Raw genomic sequence first — 22,895 nt, 5'->3', positions numbered from 1 at the left:
TATTATTTATTATTTTTGAGATTCACAAAACAAAAGACAATCTGTTAATAATCTGGCTTTTTCATTTATTATGACCTGCATGTTTCTTTCATAAAAAGAAGTAAGGCTGATTTTCCCAGGTTTTTTTTCATAGCAGCGTCAAAATATAGAATTTTTTAAATCTTACTTGAAAATTGATTATTAAAAACTTTAAACATTTTAGACTACTTTGCATATTTCCACAAACTCTAAATTTTATTCTTCGCTTCATGTTTCTCTGAAAGGAATTTTGATACGAAATAGCAAATTTTACAAATTTTGTAAAAATTTGCATTTTCGGACGTGGCTTATCAAAATGAATGTTTTTTTTTTTATCCTAATGACTATATATAGCTTAATTTCCATCTGGAAAGTTCTTCCACCTTGTTTTAATGATATAGTGGGTTAATTTGCGAGTGGCTTACATGTTGTAGTTACAAGGGATAAAATAGAAGACAAAATAGTACAAGTAGTTTTAATGATTTAGAAAATTTCCTCTAACTTAAAAATGGTGTTACTTAACTTCATTATATACATGTGTCCGTAAAGAATACACAAACAGCATATATCATTTCAAAAATTTGGCTCCGATTTATAGGACGAAATAATCGGTTTAAATCTATTAATTGGGACCTCAGATATCATTCCTGTCTTTAAACGGAATGAATAAAAAAGTCACAGTTCAAACAGTCCTTATATCTGAATATCTCAGATATATACAATTCATTGTTGTGTATTTGTTTTCGTATTCAGTCATTAATATACAAGTTATCTTTTCGGAACTCTTCTACCAGTTACTGTAAAATCCGGATGATCTCTCACGTCCTCTTTTTACCGGAAGTTCAGTCTGTTTCAGCAAAAATGACCTCAGTTCACTGTTTTGGGAATCACTCATTTTTCCAAACCTGCAAAATTAGATTTGATTTACATATAAACAAATACTTTATCTATTGAAGTATAAAGTCACCGCATGACAAAGATATGTTTGTCTGTACATTTCTGTTATTCGCTGAAAAGTATAAGTCTGTGACCGGAAGTACCATATATCTATCAAATTCAAATACCCCCTCAGTGCAAATTTATTGCAAGTATGTCCCATTTACACTTATATTAAAGATACCATCGAAAGTGTCACACCTGATTAAAGATCTCGAATCTGAAAGAAACTTCAATATACTTAGATATAGAAAGATGTGGTATGAGTGCCAATGAGACAACTCTCCATCCAAGTTATAATTTATAAAAGTAAACCATTATAGGTCAAGGTACGGCCTTCAACACGGAGTATTGGCTCACACCGAACAGCAAGCTATAAAGGGCCCCCAAAAAAAATACTAGTGTAAAACCATTCAAACGGAAAAACCAACGGTTTAAACTATATAAAAACGAGGAACGAGAAACACGTATGAACTACATAAACAGACGACAACTACTGTAATCAGATTCCTGACTTGGGACAGGTGCAAACATTTGCAGCGGGATTAAACGTTTTAATGGTACCAAACCTTCTCCCTTAAACCATTTATTTTTTGTACTTTAGATCTTTTATCACGTGACGTACTTTCAAAAATACATGCTCTGTATTATGCATAATTTAGAAGCGTTTTTAATATAAATAGTCTCAAGAAAAAAGTGTTCTTAGCTTGTATTGGCTGTCTTATAATATCCTTTCGGTTTGTATAGACCCGTACATTTTTGCATTTGTTATTGCCATCCGAACTTTTGTTTTCGAACGGACCTGTTAGAGGTTATCAGTTCTGCACAATATCTGAAACACGTGTCAAACAAACTGAAATAATAGCATATGCATACATGTATGTTTGTAGTAATATTTAATTGAAGCAAATTATTAGTTTTCACGTGTATATGGTATAGAACGACTAACTTGAGCCCTGTCAGGTAGAACATGCAAGAAAGTAGTACATATTTCAAACAAAATAGTTCTTCCGCATAGCTGTAACTTTCAAAATATGTAAAGTATTTTGGTAATTGAAATGAAAGCTGAAGGACCTGCTATTACTGTTTAGACCTCGTTGATAGTTTTGTTTTAATATTAAAAAATCTTATGAAATCAAAACAGTGAGGTATATTTTGCATACTTCTCAGGTCAGAGGTATCTGTTTTTGTACTTCCGAACTTCCAGGAACCAATGCGCTATTATATGTCATTAAAGGTACTATGTTTTTTCTGCACAAATCAGTCTAGGGTATTGTTTTGAGATGACATGACTGTCACTTGTTTTAAACGATAGACAAGTTGGCTATTGATGAGTGAAATTGCAGAATAAACATAGAAAATAAACTCATTATAGATATCCGAATAACAAAAAATATGTACGCCAGGAGCGCGATTTGTCTACAAATACTCATTAGTGACGCTCGAATCATAAAAGGGAAAAAGGTCAAATAAAGAACGAAGTTGAAGAGCATTGAGGACCCAAAAATTCCTAAAGGTTTGCAAAAACAGCTGTATGGTAAGAAAGCAAACAAAACTTGCGGTCATGAATTAGTACTTTTATCCATGTACTATTTGCATTACAAGCAGATCTGGTAATACACATGATACATTTTTTTATTGTGATGCACCGTGACTGTTCTTGCAACAGAAGACATAATTTGACACATGCCTGATTACATCTGTGTGTCTTTAGCTTTTTTTGTGTCTTTGGGTTGCAATCTCCACTACTTATGCTTTTATTCATATACAATATCAGTCACGGAAAATAGGAAAACAAAGCATTAACTATTCTAAATTTGCTACGGTATCTTACAAGCAGTTTACAAAAACCAATGAAAGTTTAAAAAACGACAACCTAAATATTGTACTTTTTGCACCCTTTTAATGTTAGACTACATGTACAACGATAAAAAGTAAAAATGTACACCGCACATTTTATTTATTGCATTTATTTTTCTTGCTTTCTGTATTTTTTCTTTTGTCGAGGTATCTGTTTTTCTTTGCCTCATGTGATTTTTAATTGTCTCCCTTGTTTATCAACTCCCTCTTTTTTTAACTGATGAAAAAAAAAATGGAAAATGATTGAAAGTCATGTCCAATTATGTCATACAGAATACTTGACAATTTTACGGTTTTTAGTGTTTTGTAGAAAATATCTATCATATAAAATCTCGCGTGATTATAACTTTATGCACCAATGAGTTTATTTAAGATAATGAATTGAACGCGAGGTGGTATTTTTGATTTGGAATCAACAAGGCGTTGACATTAATTTTAATTGAATGTTTGCCTGTTTTGTTTTGAGGGTAGCACTAGGTTTATAAAGTTACTTGTTCATAGAAAATCAGAATAAAAGGCGACTTAATCGACCCAAGTTACTTAACATGATAATTAACAAGAAAGATTGAGTGATTTTTTAAGGGTCCTGAGGTGGTTCACAGCATTTAAGTAATAATCGAGTCTTCGCGTTTTTGTATGATTTTTTCCATACTTCCTTGTAAAATTGATTTTTCATATTTTTTATCATGCAAAAATTGATTTGTATAAATGTTTTAAATTTATATCACCAAGTGCGTTCTACAAGGTGTGAATAGGTCATTGACAATTATCGTTTGCAATAAGATTACATTCAACATCGCCACACTTTGTGTTTGTATCGTATAAAATAAAATTGCATTCAAAAACGCAACACTTTTTGAAGCTCGTTTCCAAAATAAAAACCAAGCTACCGTATTTAGCCGTTTTAAATTTTTTTGCATTATGGCTAATATTTTCAAACGCGTATGGTTCCTAAGACGTTTGGATTAGTTAACAAAGTCCTAAGTATCTGCGACTCTTTTCACAAAAAATCTTACGATCAAAATTGATCGTAAGTTATACTGAAATGTGTGTGACTTACGAGTATTTTTACTCTTAAGATTTTTTGTGAAAAGAGCCGCAGATATAAAACCAGTGACGTAAACTTATTTTCATTTCAGTGTAAAAGAATGAAACAGCGAATTGTTTGACTGGTCTGTATTCTGCGTGCTATCGCTGCCTTCTGATCCTTTCTCATTGCTCTACGGTAGAACCTAGAGAATTTCAACTTTTTTGTCAACTTTTATTTCATAGCGGGATCAATGTATTCATAATTTTCTCACTGATTCATACATAACAGGTCAATTCTTCGACGGATGACCCTACCGACGCGAAGCAGAGATTTGGTCAGGATCCCAGGCAATCGCTACAAAACTAAAATCACGTGACTATTCGATAAAACATATTATTCCACTGTTTAAACATATTGATAGTTTAATCAATATTTGATTGGTTGAGACTATCCCATGTGTCATTGAACAAATCTTCATATTCCATTCTGAGGATCGTATTCCCCTCTGTGATGTCGGGATTACTTCGTGCGACGTTACGCGCGGTTATTGTACATAACGTTTTGAACTTCTTATTCTTCTTAAAATAGCGATAGCAAAAATCATTATCATGTTCAAATTTATTTCAGACGATAAAACAAAAAGACTTATAATTAAATTTTGATCCTTACTGTTTATCAATGGGTATGTCTTGTTTAGTTTGACTTACAAAAACAAGCGGATAAGAAAAAAAATGTATGCAAAATAATATTTAATCATATTTCGCTCGGGCAGAGCCCTCGTGAAATATGAATATTCTTGGGTGAACAAATCTTTATATCTCCCTCCGGCACGGGAAATAAATGTATAATATGTCAATCCGTTATTGAAATAGAAGCATGTGACGAAAAGTCCATTATAGTTTATATCCTCACTGGAGTGATCTTTCATTCAGCGATTTTTCAATGTGGTTTTATGTAGCTTGTAAAATCGTTTTAAAAGCTCTGACAATGATGAGATTACAAGAATTTTATAAATATTTTAAAATACAAAAGTGGAGTTAACAACCTTCAATCGATATATTGGTATAAACAAAAAAAGATATTAGCGTTTCGTATGAAAGACGTTTTCCCTCCTTGTTGGGTCATTGGTTTTGGAAATAACCAGCGTTCATCAATTATAATCTAATTATTTTGTCTATAATAATTCCTTTGGTACATGCCCAGGCATATATATAGTTACGGTAAAACAAATTTCATCAAAGCTATGCTAAATATTGTAGAGACATACACAAAGATTGATAAATGGTACAGTCATATGAAGTAATCTGTTCAAAAACAAAACTTTTAATCAACTTTTCAAATGTGTCCAAAGTTACAAGCATTACAACTGTACCACTGAACATGATTAAAACTGTGGGAGTACATGTATTAACATTTATGAACTGTGTGGAGTACGTCAGCGAACTGTGTTGAGTGCGACAATGAACTGTGTGGAGTACGTCAATGAACTGTGTTGAGTGCGACAATGAACTGTGTGGAGTACGTCAATGAACTGTGTTGAGTGCGACAATGAATTGTGTGAAGTATGCAAATGAGACTATACAACCAAAGGACGCAAATAATCAAAAGAATTCTAGAGGTGAACAAATAAATAGTCTTAAAAAAGACCTGTGTCTATTCTCTTTAGTTTAAATGCATCATAAATAAGATCAACAAAAATATAAGAGCTGACACAATCACAAAATTATCCAAAATAAAAAAATAGTATGAATATGTTGTAAGGTTCAGCGAGTTTTTGGTGATCCTGTGATTACGAATTCATACGAATTTTTTTTATTCTGATATATCTTTTATAAAAGTTGTGATGTAGTCCCAAGTGAGCTTTGATGGAGAGGCTTGTCGATCATAAACATGTTTAACCCCAACAAATTCTGTATGTGTCAGTCCCAAGTCAGGAGACTGGAGTACAGTTGTTGGTGTTGGTTGCTGTATGTGTCTGTCCCAAGTCAGGAGACTGGAATACAGTTGTTGATGTTGGTTGCTGTATGTGTCAGTCCCAAGTCAGGAGACTGGAATACAGTTGTTGATGTTGGTTGCTGTATATGTCAGTCCCAAGTCAGGAGACTGGAATACAGTTGTTGATGTTGGTTGCTGTATGTGTCAGTCCCAAGTCAGGAGACTGGAATACAGTTGTTGATGTTGGTTGCTGTATGTGTCAGTCCCAAGTCAGGAGACTGGAATACAGTTGTTGATGTTGGTTGCTGTATGTGTCAGTCCCAAGTCAGGAGTCTGGAATACAGTTGTTGATGTTGGTTGCTGTATGTGTCAGTCCCAAGTCAGGAGACTGGAATACAGTTGTTGATGTTGGTTGCTGTCTATCATATTTCTTATTTATTCCTTGTTTTGTTATAAATTAGGCCGTTAGTTTTGTATCTCATTTTTTTGTCATGTAGGGGTCATTTATAGCTCACTATAAGGTATGAGTTTTGCTCATTGTTTAAGGCCATAAGGTGGGAAATATAGCTGCTTACATCTACGTCATTTAGACTTTAGTGGATAGTTTTCGCATTTGGCACATCTCCTTATTTTCTAATTTGCCCGTTTGTACGTACAAGTAGCGTGTAAAACAAGAACAAATCATTCGATTTTATGAACTCATGTAGATACGTCCTAATTGTACCCTGGTTAATAAATTTCCAGTCATTGTGAAATCCCTAGTCAACAGCACGTAAAATTAACTAACAATTTACTTACTTTTTTATTGCATGTTTATCAACCATGTTTACTGATCCATTGATAAAGTTATCAGATTTATTAGCGAGCGATTAATCAAAGACACCGAGACAATTTCCCTTGTGAAAAAGTCATGTAATTTATATATCATTTAATCTTAAAGGAAGCTGATAAAAAAATCGTTATTAAAGCATTTACGGGTTCGGTCTTTATTACTTATTTTAGTGTTGTTTTAAATTGAAAAAAAAACGTGAGGGGCTTTCATGCAATAATAGTCGCTAACGACAATGATTATTATTGTCTCTTTTTTAGACATATGTGGTCTTATAAATGCAGACAATTACAAAATAGTGCAAATTAAAATGTTTTTTTTTTTTTTATTTAAAAACCCTTAAAAGATTCCAGGCTGACTATGGAGTATATGGAATGCGCGTTTGTCCCAAATATGACTATACACGTATAAGTAAGTACATATAAAATTCGAAATATACAATGTAATCTGGGAATATAATGTTCTAATTCATTACACAAAATCTTTCCATGGCTTCGGGGAAAAAAAACCTTGCGAAAAGCGTTTTTATTAGTGTTCTTCATTCCAGAGTTAAGATGAGGCCTTCGATGTGGAGTAAATTTAAATATAACATCTTACTGCAAGTTCAAGAATACTAAGTCTTGAAGCACCAATTTGTGATAAATTGTATGTGTCTTTGAAATGAAGATCAATTTTCACAAAAGAAATCGACACGGAATCGTTTTTTGCCAACCGTTTTATTTTCTTCGAATATATTTATTTAATATGAAATGACAGATGCAACACATTTGTACTTGGCGGTAAGTGAGCATGTTATAGTATGAGCACTAATTATCAACCGTCCCTAACAATGGGGCAATGAAAAAATAAAGAAACAAAGACAAAACAATCCTTCAAATAAAGTTAATTTCTACAAAAGATGGCTTACGTCCAATGGCAAATATTAGATATAAATGTACATTCAAAGCGATGACAGGTTAATAAACTTCAACCCAGTCTTGTACATTTTTTGATGATTGTATTTGGTGCAGATTGTTGTATTTGGTGCGGATTGTTGTATTTGGTGCGGATTGTTGTATTTGGTGCGGATTGTTGTATTTGGTGCAGATTGTTGTATTTGTTGCGGATTATAACATACATAATATGAAGGGCCAATTGCATCTACCATCCGACTAATTAACACAAATGATGTTTAACTGATTTTTATAGTTTGTTCTTATGTTGTACTGTTACACCATTGTCGCATGTTAGGGGAAGGGTTAATGCTTTCAAGCATGTCTAGCCCCGCTGCGTTCTATATATGCCTGTCCCAAGTCAGGAGCCTATAGTTCAGTGGTTGTCGTTGGTTCATGTCTGTCATATTTTTTTTTTTTTTTTGGCGTATATTGCTTTGTTATAAATTTGGCCGTTAGATTTCTGGTTTGAATTGTTTCCTAATGTTCATGTCGGGTCCTTTTATAGCCAACTATACGGTATGAGTTTTTCTCATTTTGAAGGCCGTGCGGTTGTCAATAATTGCTTACATCCATTTCATTTGAACTTTGGTGGAAAGTTGTCTCATTGGCAATCATACCGCATCTCCTTATTTTTATAATCAATGTTTAAAGTCATATGAAACGAGTTTCTTGCAATTTTAATGCTCAGGAAATTAGTATGGTCAATTTGACACGAAAAAACAACAAAATTTATAAAACTTTCTAATATTAACACCAACCTATAGTTTTTTTTAAACTAAATTTATTTAGTTTGGTCCACTTCATCTTGAGGGGAAAGTATGAAAAAAGTTTAATTGTGAAATTGTGATTTTTTTCATGATAATAGCCCAAAAATGGGTAAAAATTGATTAAAAATGGGAAAATCATTAAAAATGGGGGTACTTTCAAAAGGCCGTAGCAAAAATAGAAGTGCACCACCATATGATTTTTTCTTCATCAATTACTTTCTTACAGTCATATAAACCCATAAATCAGGTAAAGAAAAAAGATTTAATTCTAGAAATTCAGGCTCCTCAGAGGTGTATATCCTTAATTAGCAATAAATGCAGAATAGCTGAGCACGTGAAAAATAAGTGGATTGGTAGAGCGATATAAACTTTTTTTTTTATATTTTCCATTCGTTCCCATTTGTTAATCAAAATTTTTCATGACAGTTATAAAATAATTTGAAATATTTAATTTGTTCTTTGATTATGAATAACTACTATTTACCTTTCAGTGCACGTTTGTTTACATTCTTTGATTACGGGATTTGACTCGCACTTGCGCTGTGTGGCGACCGAAGTTCTAACAAGAGTTCTCGTAGTTAAGGTCGCTGCATACTAATAGATAATATCTGTGAATTAGAGTACGGGAAGACAATAATGCAGGAGCAGTACATTTCTGAAGATTTTGATAAGATGAAGGATTTTCTTTTACAGGAAAGTCCATGTACGTTTTTTTTATAGTACAACTTAGCCATTTGAGTATTTAAAACATACTCAACTTCTTTTTAAATTTGAAGTATCATATGACTTTAATTCGACGTTTCAGAATTTAAAGGACTATGGATACTGTCATTGTTTGTATCCTAAAATGAAAATAACGTCAATTCATTGGTTGAATTTCCAATGTTTAAGACGTTTTTAACCAATCACAACGTGTCAAGTGTACGCTTTTGAAATATTACCCATAATGCATTCGAATCTGATACGACGAATTATGACTTACTTGTCTTCATTCACATTACTATAAATTGCGTCTAATAAACTCGATGATAAATCTGAAAATATAAATCACAAGATTTTTTCAAAATTACATAAAAATGATAACGGAAATTACAAAATGTTTGTAGAATACTGCGACTATTTGGAAAAAAATCAAACAGATCTCATATGTAACATAGTCTTGTTAATCTCATATGTAACATAGACTTGTTAATCTCATGTGTAACATAGACTTGTTAATCTCATATGTAACATAGACTTGTTAATCTCATATGTAACATAGACTTGTTAATCTCATATGTAACGTAGACTTGTTAATCTCATATGTAACATAGACTTGTTAATCTCATATGTGACATAGACATGTTAATCTGATATGTAACATAGTCTGGTTAATCTGATATGTAACATAGACTTGTTAATCTCACATGTAACATAGACTTGTTAATCTCATATATAACATAGACTTGTTAATCTCATATGTAACATAGACTTGTTAATCTCATATGTAACATAGTCTGGTTAATCTCATATGTTACATAGACTTAGTAATCTCATATGTAACATAGACTTGTTAATCTCGTGTGTAACATAGACTTATTAATCTCATATGTAACTGAGACTTGTTCAGAGAAAACCCTCAATCAAAATATGTCAAATTTAGATTTAGAAAATTCATTATAATTTTTTTTTGCAGCAAAATTGAAATTTAATTTCATATTTCATTTTTATTTTTCACTTTAAATTTCATGATGATCTTACTGTTATTAACGTTTGGGAAATCATTGTGTTTTTTCTCTCTCTAATCAAATAGTTTCAACATAAGCCCTTAAGCGATTTTTGATTTTAGATTAATTATAAGTGAATTAAAAATCGATTATTGGAATAATTTTGTTATTTAACGGAAGCTGAAAATTAAACAAATTGAGCCCTTCAACTATAAGGTAAAATTGAATAACTGTAGCGATTTTAATTGACACTTAAATAAGAGCAATATTTTGTATGGACGTTTCGACTTTGTCCTTTCAAAACTGAAAATCGATGTTGTTCAAATAAGCAATATCTTTTTTCTTGTTTTATTTTGGATATTGAAAACGTTTCCGGCTTTGCAATAGATTTATTAGGACAAAATAAAACACAAATTTGCAGGAATGACACCAGTTATCCGGAACAAAGGCGCGATCAATTTTTGTAAAAAATTAGAAATACTGTGCGGTTATGAAATTAACGTCATCACCGTTCCGGCAGATAATCGGGTAAATCATTTTCTGTAACGTCGTGTTTTCAATATTGATATAATAACTTTTTTAATATTCATAGTAAATTTTGACTGAACACCTACACTTCCGCCAAAAACAATTAACACTCCAGCCGTTCGCCATTGTATTGGAAGAAATCTTGGAGTTTTTAGTCATATGAAACTTTAAATAACTAATTAAAGAACATTTTATTTCATAAAGAAATTATCTAAAGAAAGCGTTGAGTGCTCTATAAAAACGAATGTGACGCCTGTTGCAAACGAAAATGTCTGTCGTATCCAACGTACAGAAAGTATAAATATACCATCGAAAGTTTATTTCCAGACTAAAGATCAAATCATGTAGAACGCACGCTTAGTATTTCGTTCTATTGGTAAAATTTGATGAATTTATGTTGTCTGAAATGGTTTATCAATTGTACTACATTACTAGTATGTAACATCGAACTCAATAATACCTTGTTCATACGACAAAAAATTTCAATTTGTCAATACCAGTTTGCGTTCACACATCTTCCGGATTAAACGTGTATTTGTGAATCCGGAGTCAAACATTAGAGGTAGGTAGTTTGACATCCGATTTCAACTTACGTCGGATTTGAATCTAGAAAAAAATATACGTTTGAATGCAAATGCAAATTCTTATCAAGTGCGCATGCATTTATATTCATTTCACTCGCATTCGAAATGTAGAATAACAATTAAATCTTTCTAACCACGTGCGAACGCAACCTGGATTCAATTCAGACTAATTTACGAAAAGCAAATATGACAAACATGAACCAGTGATAACCACTGAACTACATGCTCCTGACTTGGGACAGGCACATAAAGGATATGGCGGGGTTTAACATGTTTGTGAGCGCTCAACCTCCCCCCCCTAACTTGGGACAGTGGTGTTACAGCAAAACATAAGAACAAACTGTAAAAATCAGTTGAAAATGGCTTAACTCATCAGATCGATACAAAGCAGAAAAAACACAGACCGGACGTGGCAGGGTATTTATACATCTCCTCAACAAAAAAAGACACTAGGTAAAAATCCGAGAGTACTCGCAGTTATTGACAACTAGTTCAAAGCCAATAACAACTAATAAAAAAAATCATGTATCTAAGACTAATATATCAATCAGTACACATCCAACATCCAATGGATTTAGTGTGAAGACGTCATTAACAGTCAGAGAAAAACATCACCTTCTTCAATGCCAAAATATAGGTATCGACAGATTGTATTTTAAATTTAGTATGTCCATTTAGCGAATTGATTTTATTACTAAATAAAGATATTTTATGGACCAACAATGGTCATCCGATGATTATTTTTAGTGTTCTGTGTAGAGATTTGTAAACTTTTTTGTCAGTTAGTCTCATTACGATTGACCATGGTGTTGTACACATATTGATAAGAAGATGTGCTTAGTAGATTGCCAAAGAGACAATTGTCTACCAGACACCAAAATGACACAGAAGTTGTATGTCTTTCTTCGAATTATATATATGGTTCCCACTTGGTATATTCTTCAATTTTGAATGGTCTTAAACTTACAATAGACAAAAGTCCAATACAAAATTTCAGGCTCTGTATCGCAGTTGACTTCGAAAGACTATCAATATTTTTAACAACCCGGAAGTAAAAGAGAGGCGAAAGATACCAAAGGGACATTCAAACTCATAAGTCGAAAATAAACTGACAACGCCATGGCTAAAAAGAAAAAGACAAACAGACTGTTTTGAATAATACAGCTATTGATATATTTTTGTCACATATATTGCAAAAAGGTTGGTAACATATTTCAAGTAAAGGAGTCTGAGATATCAATCCAAAATCACAAAACAACAAGAAAGGACATCTAGAGGTCAATATAGAATCTTTAATGTCAATATATAGTTTTCAGCAATAAACTAAGTGTATATCATAGTCTTTCTTATTTTCTTTAATGAAATCAACGTGGTACGCTAAATTTTAGATTTGTTTTTGTAAACATATACTAGTATTCATAAATTTCAATTCTAATATGACGTACTAATTTCTCTTTGAAAACAAAGCCATGTTCTAATTCCAATAGAACATGGGGTGCACGTGATTGACGTCACAATTGAAATTGCAACGTCAGATGTATTTTATACTACGCTGGAGATCAAAATGGACATTGTTATATGCTCATTATAACGCTCGATATAAAGATATTTAAGGAATGACTGTAATATTTTTTCTGTCTATGAAGAAATAACATAAAAAATGTGGTGCACACTGAATAACTCGCGTAGCGTGTTATCTAAAAGTGTGCACCACATTTTTTAGGTTATTTGGAATAGACAGAAAAAATATTACAGTCATTTTTATAATTTAATTTTAAATTCCATTTTTAAGGAGTAAATTTTGAAAAAAAAACGTTGGTGACGTCACAGTCACATGACAAAATTATGTCTATGAGTTGATACACAAAACACTTTCAGCCAATCAGAAGACGTGTTACATCCAAAATTAAATTATTGACAAATATAATGCCTACCCATGTTAAAATGAGCATAGAGCATGGGATAAAAAATCCTTTGTTAATTGAAACTGTCTGGTAACGTCAATTAGACACCAACACAAGGACATAAATCAACAAAAAATATCAAAAGAGCATAAACAAATTTCAACAAGGGACTGATTCCGTTGCAATATAACAAGCTCCAAATAGCCCAGAGTCTATAAAAATGTGAATAACAAGCTCTAAATAGCCTAGTGTCTATAAAAATGTGAATAAATGTATAACAATCAAAGATCTGTCATAAACACCTAAAAAACTGAAAACAACACGTTATAAATGCCATGCGTTCGAAGCGCTTTTCTGGATTTACCTTCATCGGGAACGATCAAAGCCGAATATACGAAAGCCAAGGATGTATAAGACCAAAACCGTTGAAGAGCTTAAAACCAAAAAGTACATAAAACAAGCAGCCAAATCCATCTAAGGCCAACTATGCCTGAGGGAGTTGAAATCTTAGTTTCTGTGTAATTTCAAAGTTTATAAACGGATAATTTTAAATAGTCTGTTATAAATCATGTCAGTACCGAAGTAAGCTCAGTAGTCAGTACTTCGGTACTGACTACTGAGCTTATGAGCTAATTCTCCCAAAACAAACAGCATAAAGATTGCAAAAGACATCAACTTGTCTAATCCTGTTCTGTGAACAGACGTATGAATACAATTTATTTTGTTCAATATATATATGACTTTTCTTGCATTTTAACTGCATAATTTAATGTAACTTTTGAAAGAAACTATTCCATTTTTAAAAAGTACAGTATAATTAGGACATCATCTGAAATGACATTAAATTACAAAAAAAGGAAAAAAGCAGCAGCCAAAGAAACAAATAAAAAAAGAAATTTACGTTACTGTATAATTAGCAAAGTTATACTATTTGCACTTCGTGTCAAATCAAAGTTGGAACTAATTTCTATGCAAAACCAATTAATTATCAATTAATGATTTAATTACAAAATCAATTTCTTTCTGATCTTGTATATTTCTTTGTCATACCATTGTTCGTACATGCAAGAAATCTATGATGTAAAATAGTTTTAAACACTGGTACATGTAAACACATTTAAGACTTCAGAAAAAGGTCAAATAGTCCTCGAAAATTCATTCTTCATTCGCCTTGCTTGTTTTTTTCTCGTAATTGGTATAATTGATCAAAATATCCTTGGATATTTGATATTGCTAAAACGCTATTTTTGAGGAGTTTTTCATGTGTATGTACACTTATCCGTTCAGTGTATCTTTACTTGATTTTGTTTAAATGTTTTTTAATCGAGTTAAGCCATTTCAATTGATATTTTATAGTGTGTCTTTTTGTGTTGTAATGTTACACTTCTGTCTCAGGTAAGGGTGAAGGTTGGCGTCTGTTAAAATGTTTAAACTCGCTGCATTTTTATACACCTGTCCTAAGTCAGAAGCCTGTTCAGTGGTTGTCGTTTGTTGATGTGGTTCATAAGTGTTTCTCGTTTCTCGTTTTTATATAGATTAGACCGTTGGTCTTCCTGTTTGAATGGTTTTTCACTAGTCATTTTTGTGTCCCTTTATAGCTTGCTGTTCAGTGTGAGCCAAGGCTCCGTGTTGAAGGCCGTACTTTGACCTATAATGGTTTACTTTTACAAATTGTGACTTGGATTGAGAGTTGTCTCATTGGCACTCATACCACTTCTTCTTATTTATATTGATCGGCCAACTCACAACTGAATGAAGCCCGAAAGGCTCTTATATTGTATATGTTAAATTTGTAAGTGAAAAGGCTAGTTAAATATAAAAAAGAAGATGTGTTATGATTGCCAATGAGACAACTCTCCACATGAGACCAAATGACACAGAAATTAACAACTACAGGTCACCGTACGGCCTTCAACAATGAGCAAAGCCCATACCGCACAGTCAGTTAAAAAAGGCCCCAAAATGACAATGTAAAACAATTCAAACGAGATAACTAACGGCCTAATATATGTTCAAAAAATGAACGAAATACAAATATGTAACACATAAACAAACGACAACCACTGAATTCCAGGCTCAATTAAAGCATTGATAAACCCCGTTTTCTTATTGCCACACGTCTTAAATACAAATGTAACAAAAACATGATGACATAAGACATCTGCAAAACAATTTATATATGTACCGACGCTGTCTTGACTTGAGACCAACAAATGCACATTTACATGACCAAAACGTAACTTGTGGTATATAATAAAAAAAACAAAATGTGATGCATGTACATGGTTGATTGCCAGTAAGACAACTATCCACCAGAGACCAAGTAACGTAGATCTTAGCACATGACTTTCAACAATGAACTAAATACCACAAAGCATGTTGTAGCCGACATGACAAATTTCACACAATCAAATGAGAAAAACAACGGGATAGTTTATGCAGAAAATAATAAACGAATAACAAATATGATATACAGCAACTAACGACAACCACTGAATTACAGACTACTGACTTGGGACAGGCAGTTGCAGAATGTGATGTAGTTTAACATTTTTTCCTGCGTCCAATCCTCCCTCGAGACAATAGTGTAGTTTAACATGTTTCCGGGCGTCCAATCCTCCTTTAATTGGGGACAATGGTGTAACAGCACAACATAAATGAACAGCGTTCAGATCAGTAAAATAGGGCTCGACTCATCGGCTCGATTAAAAAGCACAAAAAAATAAATAACAAAAAGCCTCAGGTTTATAGATGTATATACGAAAATTTTTAAACAGTGTGCAATGTGAAAGGATATAAATCTGATATTGTCATCATTTGGGAAATTTCAAGAAAAGTAAATCAGTTACTTGATATTAAGTGCCAATCTGGCTTAGAATCAGGCAGTGGTGAAAACATGACCAACAAAAACACACTCAAGTTTACATTAATTTATGTTCAAAATGTATAATGGTGCACGAATATAACTTTCGTTTCCTTTTCCTGTTCTGGTAATTCAAGATATAATTTGGTTGAAATGCATTAAAAACTAACAATTAAGGGGAGCTAACTCCATTATTTGCTATCATTCTAACCAAAATTTATCTAGAGATTTCTCGAATTACCAGACACACAGAAACAAAAGATCTACCATTTCTAACTCAGGATGAGGGTAACTTCAAAATAGGATGGTTAGGTTGGTGGGTTTTTTTCGGCCATGTTTTGAATTTTTTCAAAATTGCCTGATTCTTACAAAGACTGGCACTTAAAGAGTGAAGTTCTCTTGACACGAATATGCAAGATAATGAATCAATGATGTCACAATGTGAAATAGGAAACACGTGATCGACGGCCATTCTGGTGTCTTAGGAACGCAGACAGCAAAGCATATTCCCGTGAACTTAGACTCAGACATCAAGCAACTGTTTCTTGATTGTGACTAAAACTTGCGAGGTGGTCGTTTTAGGGTTTACTCCGCTATAAACACGTCTCCGGTTGGTTGCGTTATAGTCTCGTGGTTGAGAGTAGTCAATTCTCGTTATCTCAAGGATGATGGGCAAGCTATGATAATTTGAGACTAGACTTTTGAGATAAGAACATTAAATTTAATACATCCCTATCAAGCGGGACAGCCATTTTACTTCGAGATAACAGGAATTTTGAGATAACGATAGTCAAGTGTACTTACTTTGTAAACATGCATCCCGAACTGAGCCGTCATCTTCTATACACAGGGCGGAAACCAGATTTATATACACTGAGTCTGGTATGGAGCGTCTATGTAAGGACTTTGATACTGTAAATAAGAGAAAACAAGTTTAACCTTTCTAAAAAGGTAAGAGTACTTGGGTCACGGTATCATATATAACGTCAACATGAAACAATAAAAACTTAAAATAAACGCAGCTTAAAACGAAGCAACAATATAAAGATAGTATCTCTGATTCTATACAAAACATTGACAGCGCGTTTAAAATTTCCAACGCTTTAGGCTTCATCAAGAATGTGTAAGGATTTTGTGATAGGAATTAATACACCATATACTTTCTTTACCATTTATAAGTTGACAAATAACTTAAACAGAAGACATATAGACAGAAATATGGTGACTTCTACCGGTGTGCTAGTTATGGCTAAATTATTCACACAGTCGTACATGGGCTTATCGTTAATAAGCATTGCTCATTAAAGAAAATGTCAGACCGGTTTTCTAGGAAACAAAATGTTGGTTGTCTCCTTTTTTATAAACTGGCACTTTACACATTTGATATTCAAGTGCGTAAACAGAAGACTGGTTTTCTAGGGAACAAAATGTTGGTTGTCTCCCATATTATAAACTGGTACTTTACTTATTGTATATTCAAGTGCGTAAAAAGACCTTTACAATTTACTCCCTCTAACAGGAAATGCCAACGTTTATGCTTAGTCTGCCTTTTATAAATGTCAAGTAAATAATTTGTGACTATTACTATGATAACAAGTAATGCAAAGGCAGTGATTAAATACAAAATGCCAACAACTATCTCTTACATTGTTTAATACATTATGAAAATATATATGAAAATGGTATTTACATGTAACTTTGATAATTTTGAACGAAAGATATTAAAAAACTTAAAAGCTTTTCTCCTTTTCAATTTTTTGATTACATTGCATACATTTATGACTTGTAATATGTGCTGGCAAAATTAACTGTTTAAGGCAAGCAATACGAAAGTGGGCGTCTTTTAAGATGTTTATGAAGTTTTAATACAGTTAGAACTGGTTGAATTACATCGGAATATCGTAGAAATGATATGGGTGGCATTTTTAATTCATGAATACAATCAATCATAAATGTGTTGAACACATGCAGTTCAATGAGTTCAAATAGCATGCAGCATTTCATACAAATCTGAAAAACAGTCCAATAACCAGGTCAGCACCGTAAGTAAATAACATGTCCCAGATATATTACTTTACATGCACTTTTTTACCCATCAGACGAAGAACAGCAATAAAAGCGCTGTCCACATGCGTTGGGTTTTGTCACCAACTACATTTAACATATAGAGATTGTGGTTCAGGAACAAATACATCACACATGTATTTATACCTTTTCCATTTCCTTATTGACCTTACCCTCGCCACATTTTTTATGTGCCTTTCCCAAGTCAGAGGCCTGTAGTTCAGTGGTCGTTGTTAATATCTGTCATATTTGTTTTTCGTATATAATCTTGTTATAAATTAGGCCGTTAGTTATCTCAATTGAATTATTTCACACTTTTCATGTCGGGGCTTTTTATAACCGACTATACGGTGTTGGTTTTTTTCATTGTTGAAGGCCGTCCGGTTTCCTATAGTTGCTTACATCGACTTCATTTGAACTTTGGTGGATAGTTTTTTCATTGGCAATCATACCACATCTCACTATTTTTATATTGGTTTTATTTAAATATTTAGAGCAAAAAAAAAGCTTTTAACTACAAAATAGCATAACAAATAGTTGTCAAAAAGACAGTAAACCGGATCTGTATTACAATTATTAGTATCATTGTTAAACCAATGAAGGGTCATAACTCATGAACGGCAAAAGTGAAAATCGTCAATATCGAACTTGATCTCCATTTGTTATCAGTAACAACATATTAAAATTTGAAAAGGATGGTAGAACAGTTCTCAACTTATGACACGGAAATTACTGAACATGCTATTTTCCAAACAATCAAGGATCATACATTATTGCACGGATACAACTGGTGCCGTACCCGTAGTACTTTCCTAAATCAATAACCGGATTTCCGTCGGAAAACGCGGTTAAAACCCAAATAAAATACTTTCTACGGGAAGTCTCTACAAATATTTTCCTCAGAAACAGATACTTTCAAGAGATTTAACAAGTTGACACTATGTTTAAATTAGATTTGAGTTATATTTCAATGACATAGCAACAAAACCATGCTAACCGCTTCGACCTAACGCCAAACATACATTTGGTGGTCAATATACGCACAGAAATAATACAAGTATATGTAGGAACATAAGTCAACATTTTTCTCGGTCAGAAACTGGACCATAAATATTTGTTTGAAATATAATTCAAATAATATAATTACATCCTACTAACACTTTCTAATTACTGGATAAATTATTGATAAAATATTATGAAACTATATTTGATTTTTTAAAGTGTTTAACTAACATGAAAGTAGTTATCAGTTTTCTAATTAGAATTTGACATTAGATCTCCGGTTCCTTCTTCAAGAGAAATGTAAACATTACTGCCCTTTTTATTGGATATAAATATTTGTTACAAATCTGGCCATGTTTGTTTAGTCTATAAAGGACTGTAAATAAACTGAGGTTTGCCATTTCTTAACCAATCAATAAAGCCTTTACAAAACCTCTTTTATTCGTGTTATTAATCAATCGTGGTCTTTTGTTTATAAACTTGAGAAACATTAAAATAACGTTTAAATAACATTTCTGTTGAATTAGATTCAGCAATGTTGAAACAATTTCGATATTGGTTTTAGTCAAGAGTGTATTGCATTGCTTGTATGTACAAATAAAGTGATTTATAAAAAACATAAGAATTAAATAGTGGAAGGATTAAAATGGTTTGTCTTTAAAAAGACAGATAAAATGAAAATTGATTATAAATACACCTATTTTGACTGCAAACATTGACACTTATATGAATATCCTCTACGAATCGAAAACAACAACATAATTCAAATTGAAAACACACAACTTGAACCTTTCCTGAAAGAAACGGAGTGCTTTGCAGTATCATAAAATTTACGTCAGTTTTTTTTTTTTTGTGTTTTGTGATTTCATGGTTAATATGTAATGACTGAGGATATGATATAAAAATTATGTTTACGCATCATGCATAGGTAATATGTAAATAATTTTGTAATGTAGATTATGCAAAGGGAAAGTGATTATTCAACAATAAGTGATCCCCAATATCAACATATTCAGCGATCGGGTTTGGAATACCCATACTGTCATTTAATTGCTTGTCTCCTTCCTGACGTGTTCAAATGCAATCGAAAATGCGACATAATTAGAACCCCATAATTCACAACTGAAAATTCAAACAAGATTAAAATAAAAATAAGTGGTATGAGTGCCAATTAGACAACTGACCTCCAGAGACCAAATGACGCAGAATCAACTATAGGTCACCGAACGGTGCAAGGTTTGTTTGGTATCAATGAACTATCTTTGTCACTTAATATGCACTTGCTTCTTTGAATTCCTTTAAGAATTCGTTCAATCATGCAAATCTCTAATCTTATTAATTCGTGTAAATTATATATTATAGCGTTTGATCTGGATTATTGGAGATTAGTTCTAGTAAACCGAAGAGAAATTTCAGGTCGTCAGGTCAGCTGGATTTAAATATCTGATGGCTCGGCAAATCGAGACACATAGAGAGTGAATTATTACAGAATGTATAAAAGTGTAAAATGGCGTTCGGTCACAAGTGGTCTTATTTTTCTATATTCAAATACGGCGATTTGTAATACTTTTTATTATTTAGAAACAGATTATCAAAATTATTTTCTGTGTTCCAGACATCAAATTGATTAACTTTATGTATTGTCGATTTCGCTGTACTCTTTGGTGTATGAATATATTTGTATGGTACAAATAATTGTCAAAGTCTTGGGAGTAAATTTGAGTTATTTCGAGTCACGTGTGAGATTATCGGAATTAATCACAATGGGAAATTCATATAATTCATGATCATCTAATAATTATATATAATAATTATAATTATTGAATGATCTTTATAGTTTTATTTGACTGTTAAAATGTAGTCCGTGTATAAATATTTAGTGAGCAACGTCACATCGCTTCACAAACAGAAAGTGCTTACGTCAACGCCTTTACACATAAATGAAACTACAAAAAGCTTTCCATTCTTTGATAAAGAAATACCAACTGCTTTGTTATTTGACTATTGATTCCACATTTAAATATACATCCCATCTGTATATTTGACATTCTCGGAATTTTAGGAAATTAAAAACTATGTAAAATTAAGTAGCACGTTTCATTTTTTCCTTTCAGTTTCTGCATTTGCAGTTAAAAAGTATGATTACGCAATTAAATGTCAAATTTGACTCATTGTTTCTCAAAAAGGAATAAAATTAAGATTCAAACATGTTTTTTTCATAAGAAAAGGCAAAATCAGAATGTCGTCTGATGCTGACTTTAAGAAAAGAATTTGCAACTTGCTTTAGAGAAGGACCCTTGTTTTCTTTATTTTGGATATTAGTTAAGGAATGACTGTAATTTTACAGTCATTTCTTATAATTTAATTCTTAATTCCATTTTAAACCGGAGTAAATCATGAAAAAACGTTGATGACGTCAAGGTCACATGACAAAATTATGTCTATGAGCTGATAAACAAAACAACGTCAGCCAATCGAAAGACGCGTTACATCCAAAATTAAATTATTGGTGTATAACACCTTGTAAACTATTATTTGATAAAAAAAAATCCATTAAGGTAGATGTTGATTTAAATAACCCGTTCTTACGGTCAGATTTCACGAGTTTATTGTCCGTAATTATTAAACGATATGGCTCTTACTTATTCATCATCATTATCTTAGCTTACACACACATCTCTCAAAAAAAAACAAACTCGTTCAACCGTGAAAACAAGGATGCAAGGTTCCAAACAATATTTCAATGTTTGCATTGTAAATTATCATTATTTATAAGATACAATCATTTTTGCCTGGAAAGATTTGTATATCTGAAGGTCTGGATTTGGGGAGTTGTATGGGCTGGATGGTCCGTCATTTCTTTATTTTTTGTTAACATATTTTCTGATTTTGTCGATTATTCTCTAATCTTTATTTATGTTGCCTTTTTGTCTCTATTCTTTTTTTTGCCACTTATTCTGCACTTTTTGCCCATCATTTTCAATTCTGTAAACCCCATCCAGACCCTCACCCCTTAGAAGACCTGTAAGCTGTACGCTAAAATGATTAGTGTCGTTATCGTTCTTCCATAGATATGATAAAGAGGATATGCAAGGAATACGTCATTGATACAGCAACCATTGCTTACATGTAACATACTACCTAGACATCTACTTCCGTATTTCAACAAATCAAATCAAATCAAACTTTTATTGCCATATAAACCAACTTATACGATTTGTGACAAAAACAACATTAACATAATGACAAGAAAAAAGCATGTATAATCATATTAAACAAACTAATGAAAATAGTTCAAAATTCAACAGGATTAAGACGGCAGAGTCACTTTTTGTACCGGGAAGTAGTGCGTTATTTGTGTTGTTGAGGATACGTCCAATCTTATCAGAAGAACCTACGGCACGAGTTTACTCTAGTCCTATTGATCAACAATTAGAAGGTAAATTTGCAATGGTATTTTTATACACATATAAACTTAAATATTGGTGAATGGACAATTTTCTGTCCGTTAACCGCCTTTTCTTGTAAGAAATTCGATAAATCCAGAGAAAAAGTATGTAATCCTTATTTGCATTTCGCTGAACTAAAACATAGAGCATTTCGGTATAAGTCTAATTCATTCGCATGTTTTATGTTATACATGAACCAGACATTCCATCAAAAACACCTGTCAGTCAAATATGCAATTAGAAATACTTTCATTTTGAAGAAGAAAATGACGGCAATATTATACTAAACTCTAGTTATATTGATCTTAAATCAGAAAATAGATTTTCAATGGCATTTTTTGCCACGGTGTATTATACAAAAATAAACCTACATATGGGGGTATATAAAACGAAACGGACAATTTTCTGTTCTATAAGCGTCTATTCCTGGAAGAAATCCGAGAGAAACTTTATTTACTCCCACGTTACATGTCCTCTGAACTAAA

The 22,895-nt window shown here is 32.4% G+C and overlaps 1 protein-coding gene across 1 annotated transcript in view; it reads right to left on the bottom strand.

Annotated features, from left to right (window-relative positions):
• Window positions 1–479: 479 nt before the first annotated feature.
• The window catches only part of LOC127721558 (uncharacterized), a 41,999-nt gene continuing 19,583 nt past the window's right edge, over window positions 480–22,895 (bottom strand). The window contains exons 2-4 of the mRNA XM_052228320.1: window positions 16,700–16,807; window positions 9,293–9,344; window positions 480–923 (exon numbers count right to left, since the gene is read on the bottom strand). Coding sequence (XP_052084280.1) covers window positions 806–923; window positions 9,293–9,344; window positions 16,700–16,807 — 278 coding nt within the window. The 3' untranslated portion in view covers window positions 480–805. The remainder of the gene's footprint in view (window positions 924–9,292; window positions 9,345–16,699; window positions 16,808–22,895) is intronic.

Source organism: Mytilus californianus, unplaced genomic scaffold (genome assembly GCF_021869535.1).
Source record: "Mytilus californianus isolate M0D057914Y unplaced genomic scaffold, xbMytCali1.0.p SCAF_12, whole genome shotgun sequence".
Lineage (NCBI taxonomy): Eukaryota > Metazoa > Mollusca > Bivalvia > Mytilida > Mytilidae > Mytilus > Mytilus californianus.
This window is presented reverse-complemented; position numbering and strand designations above follow the sequence as displayed.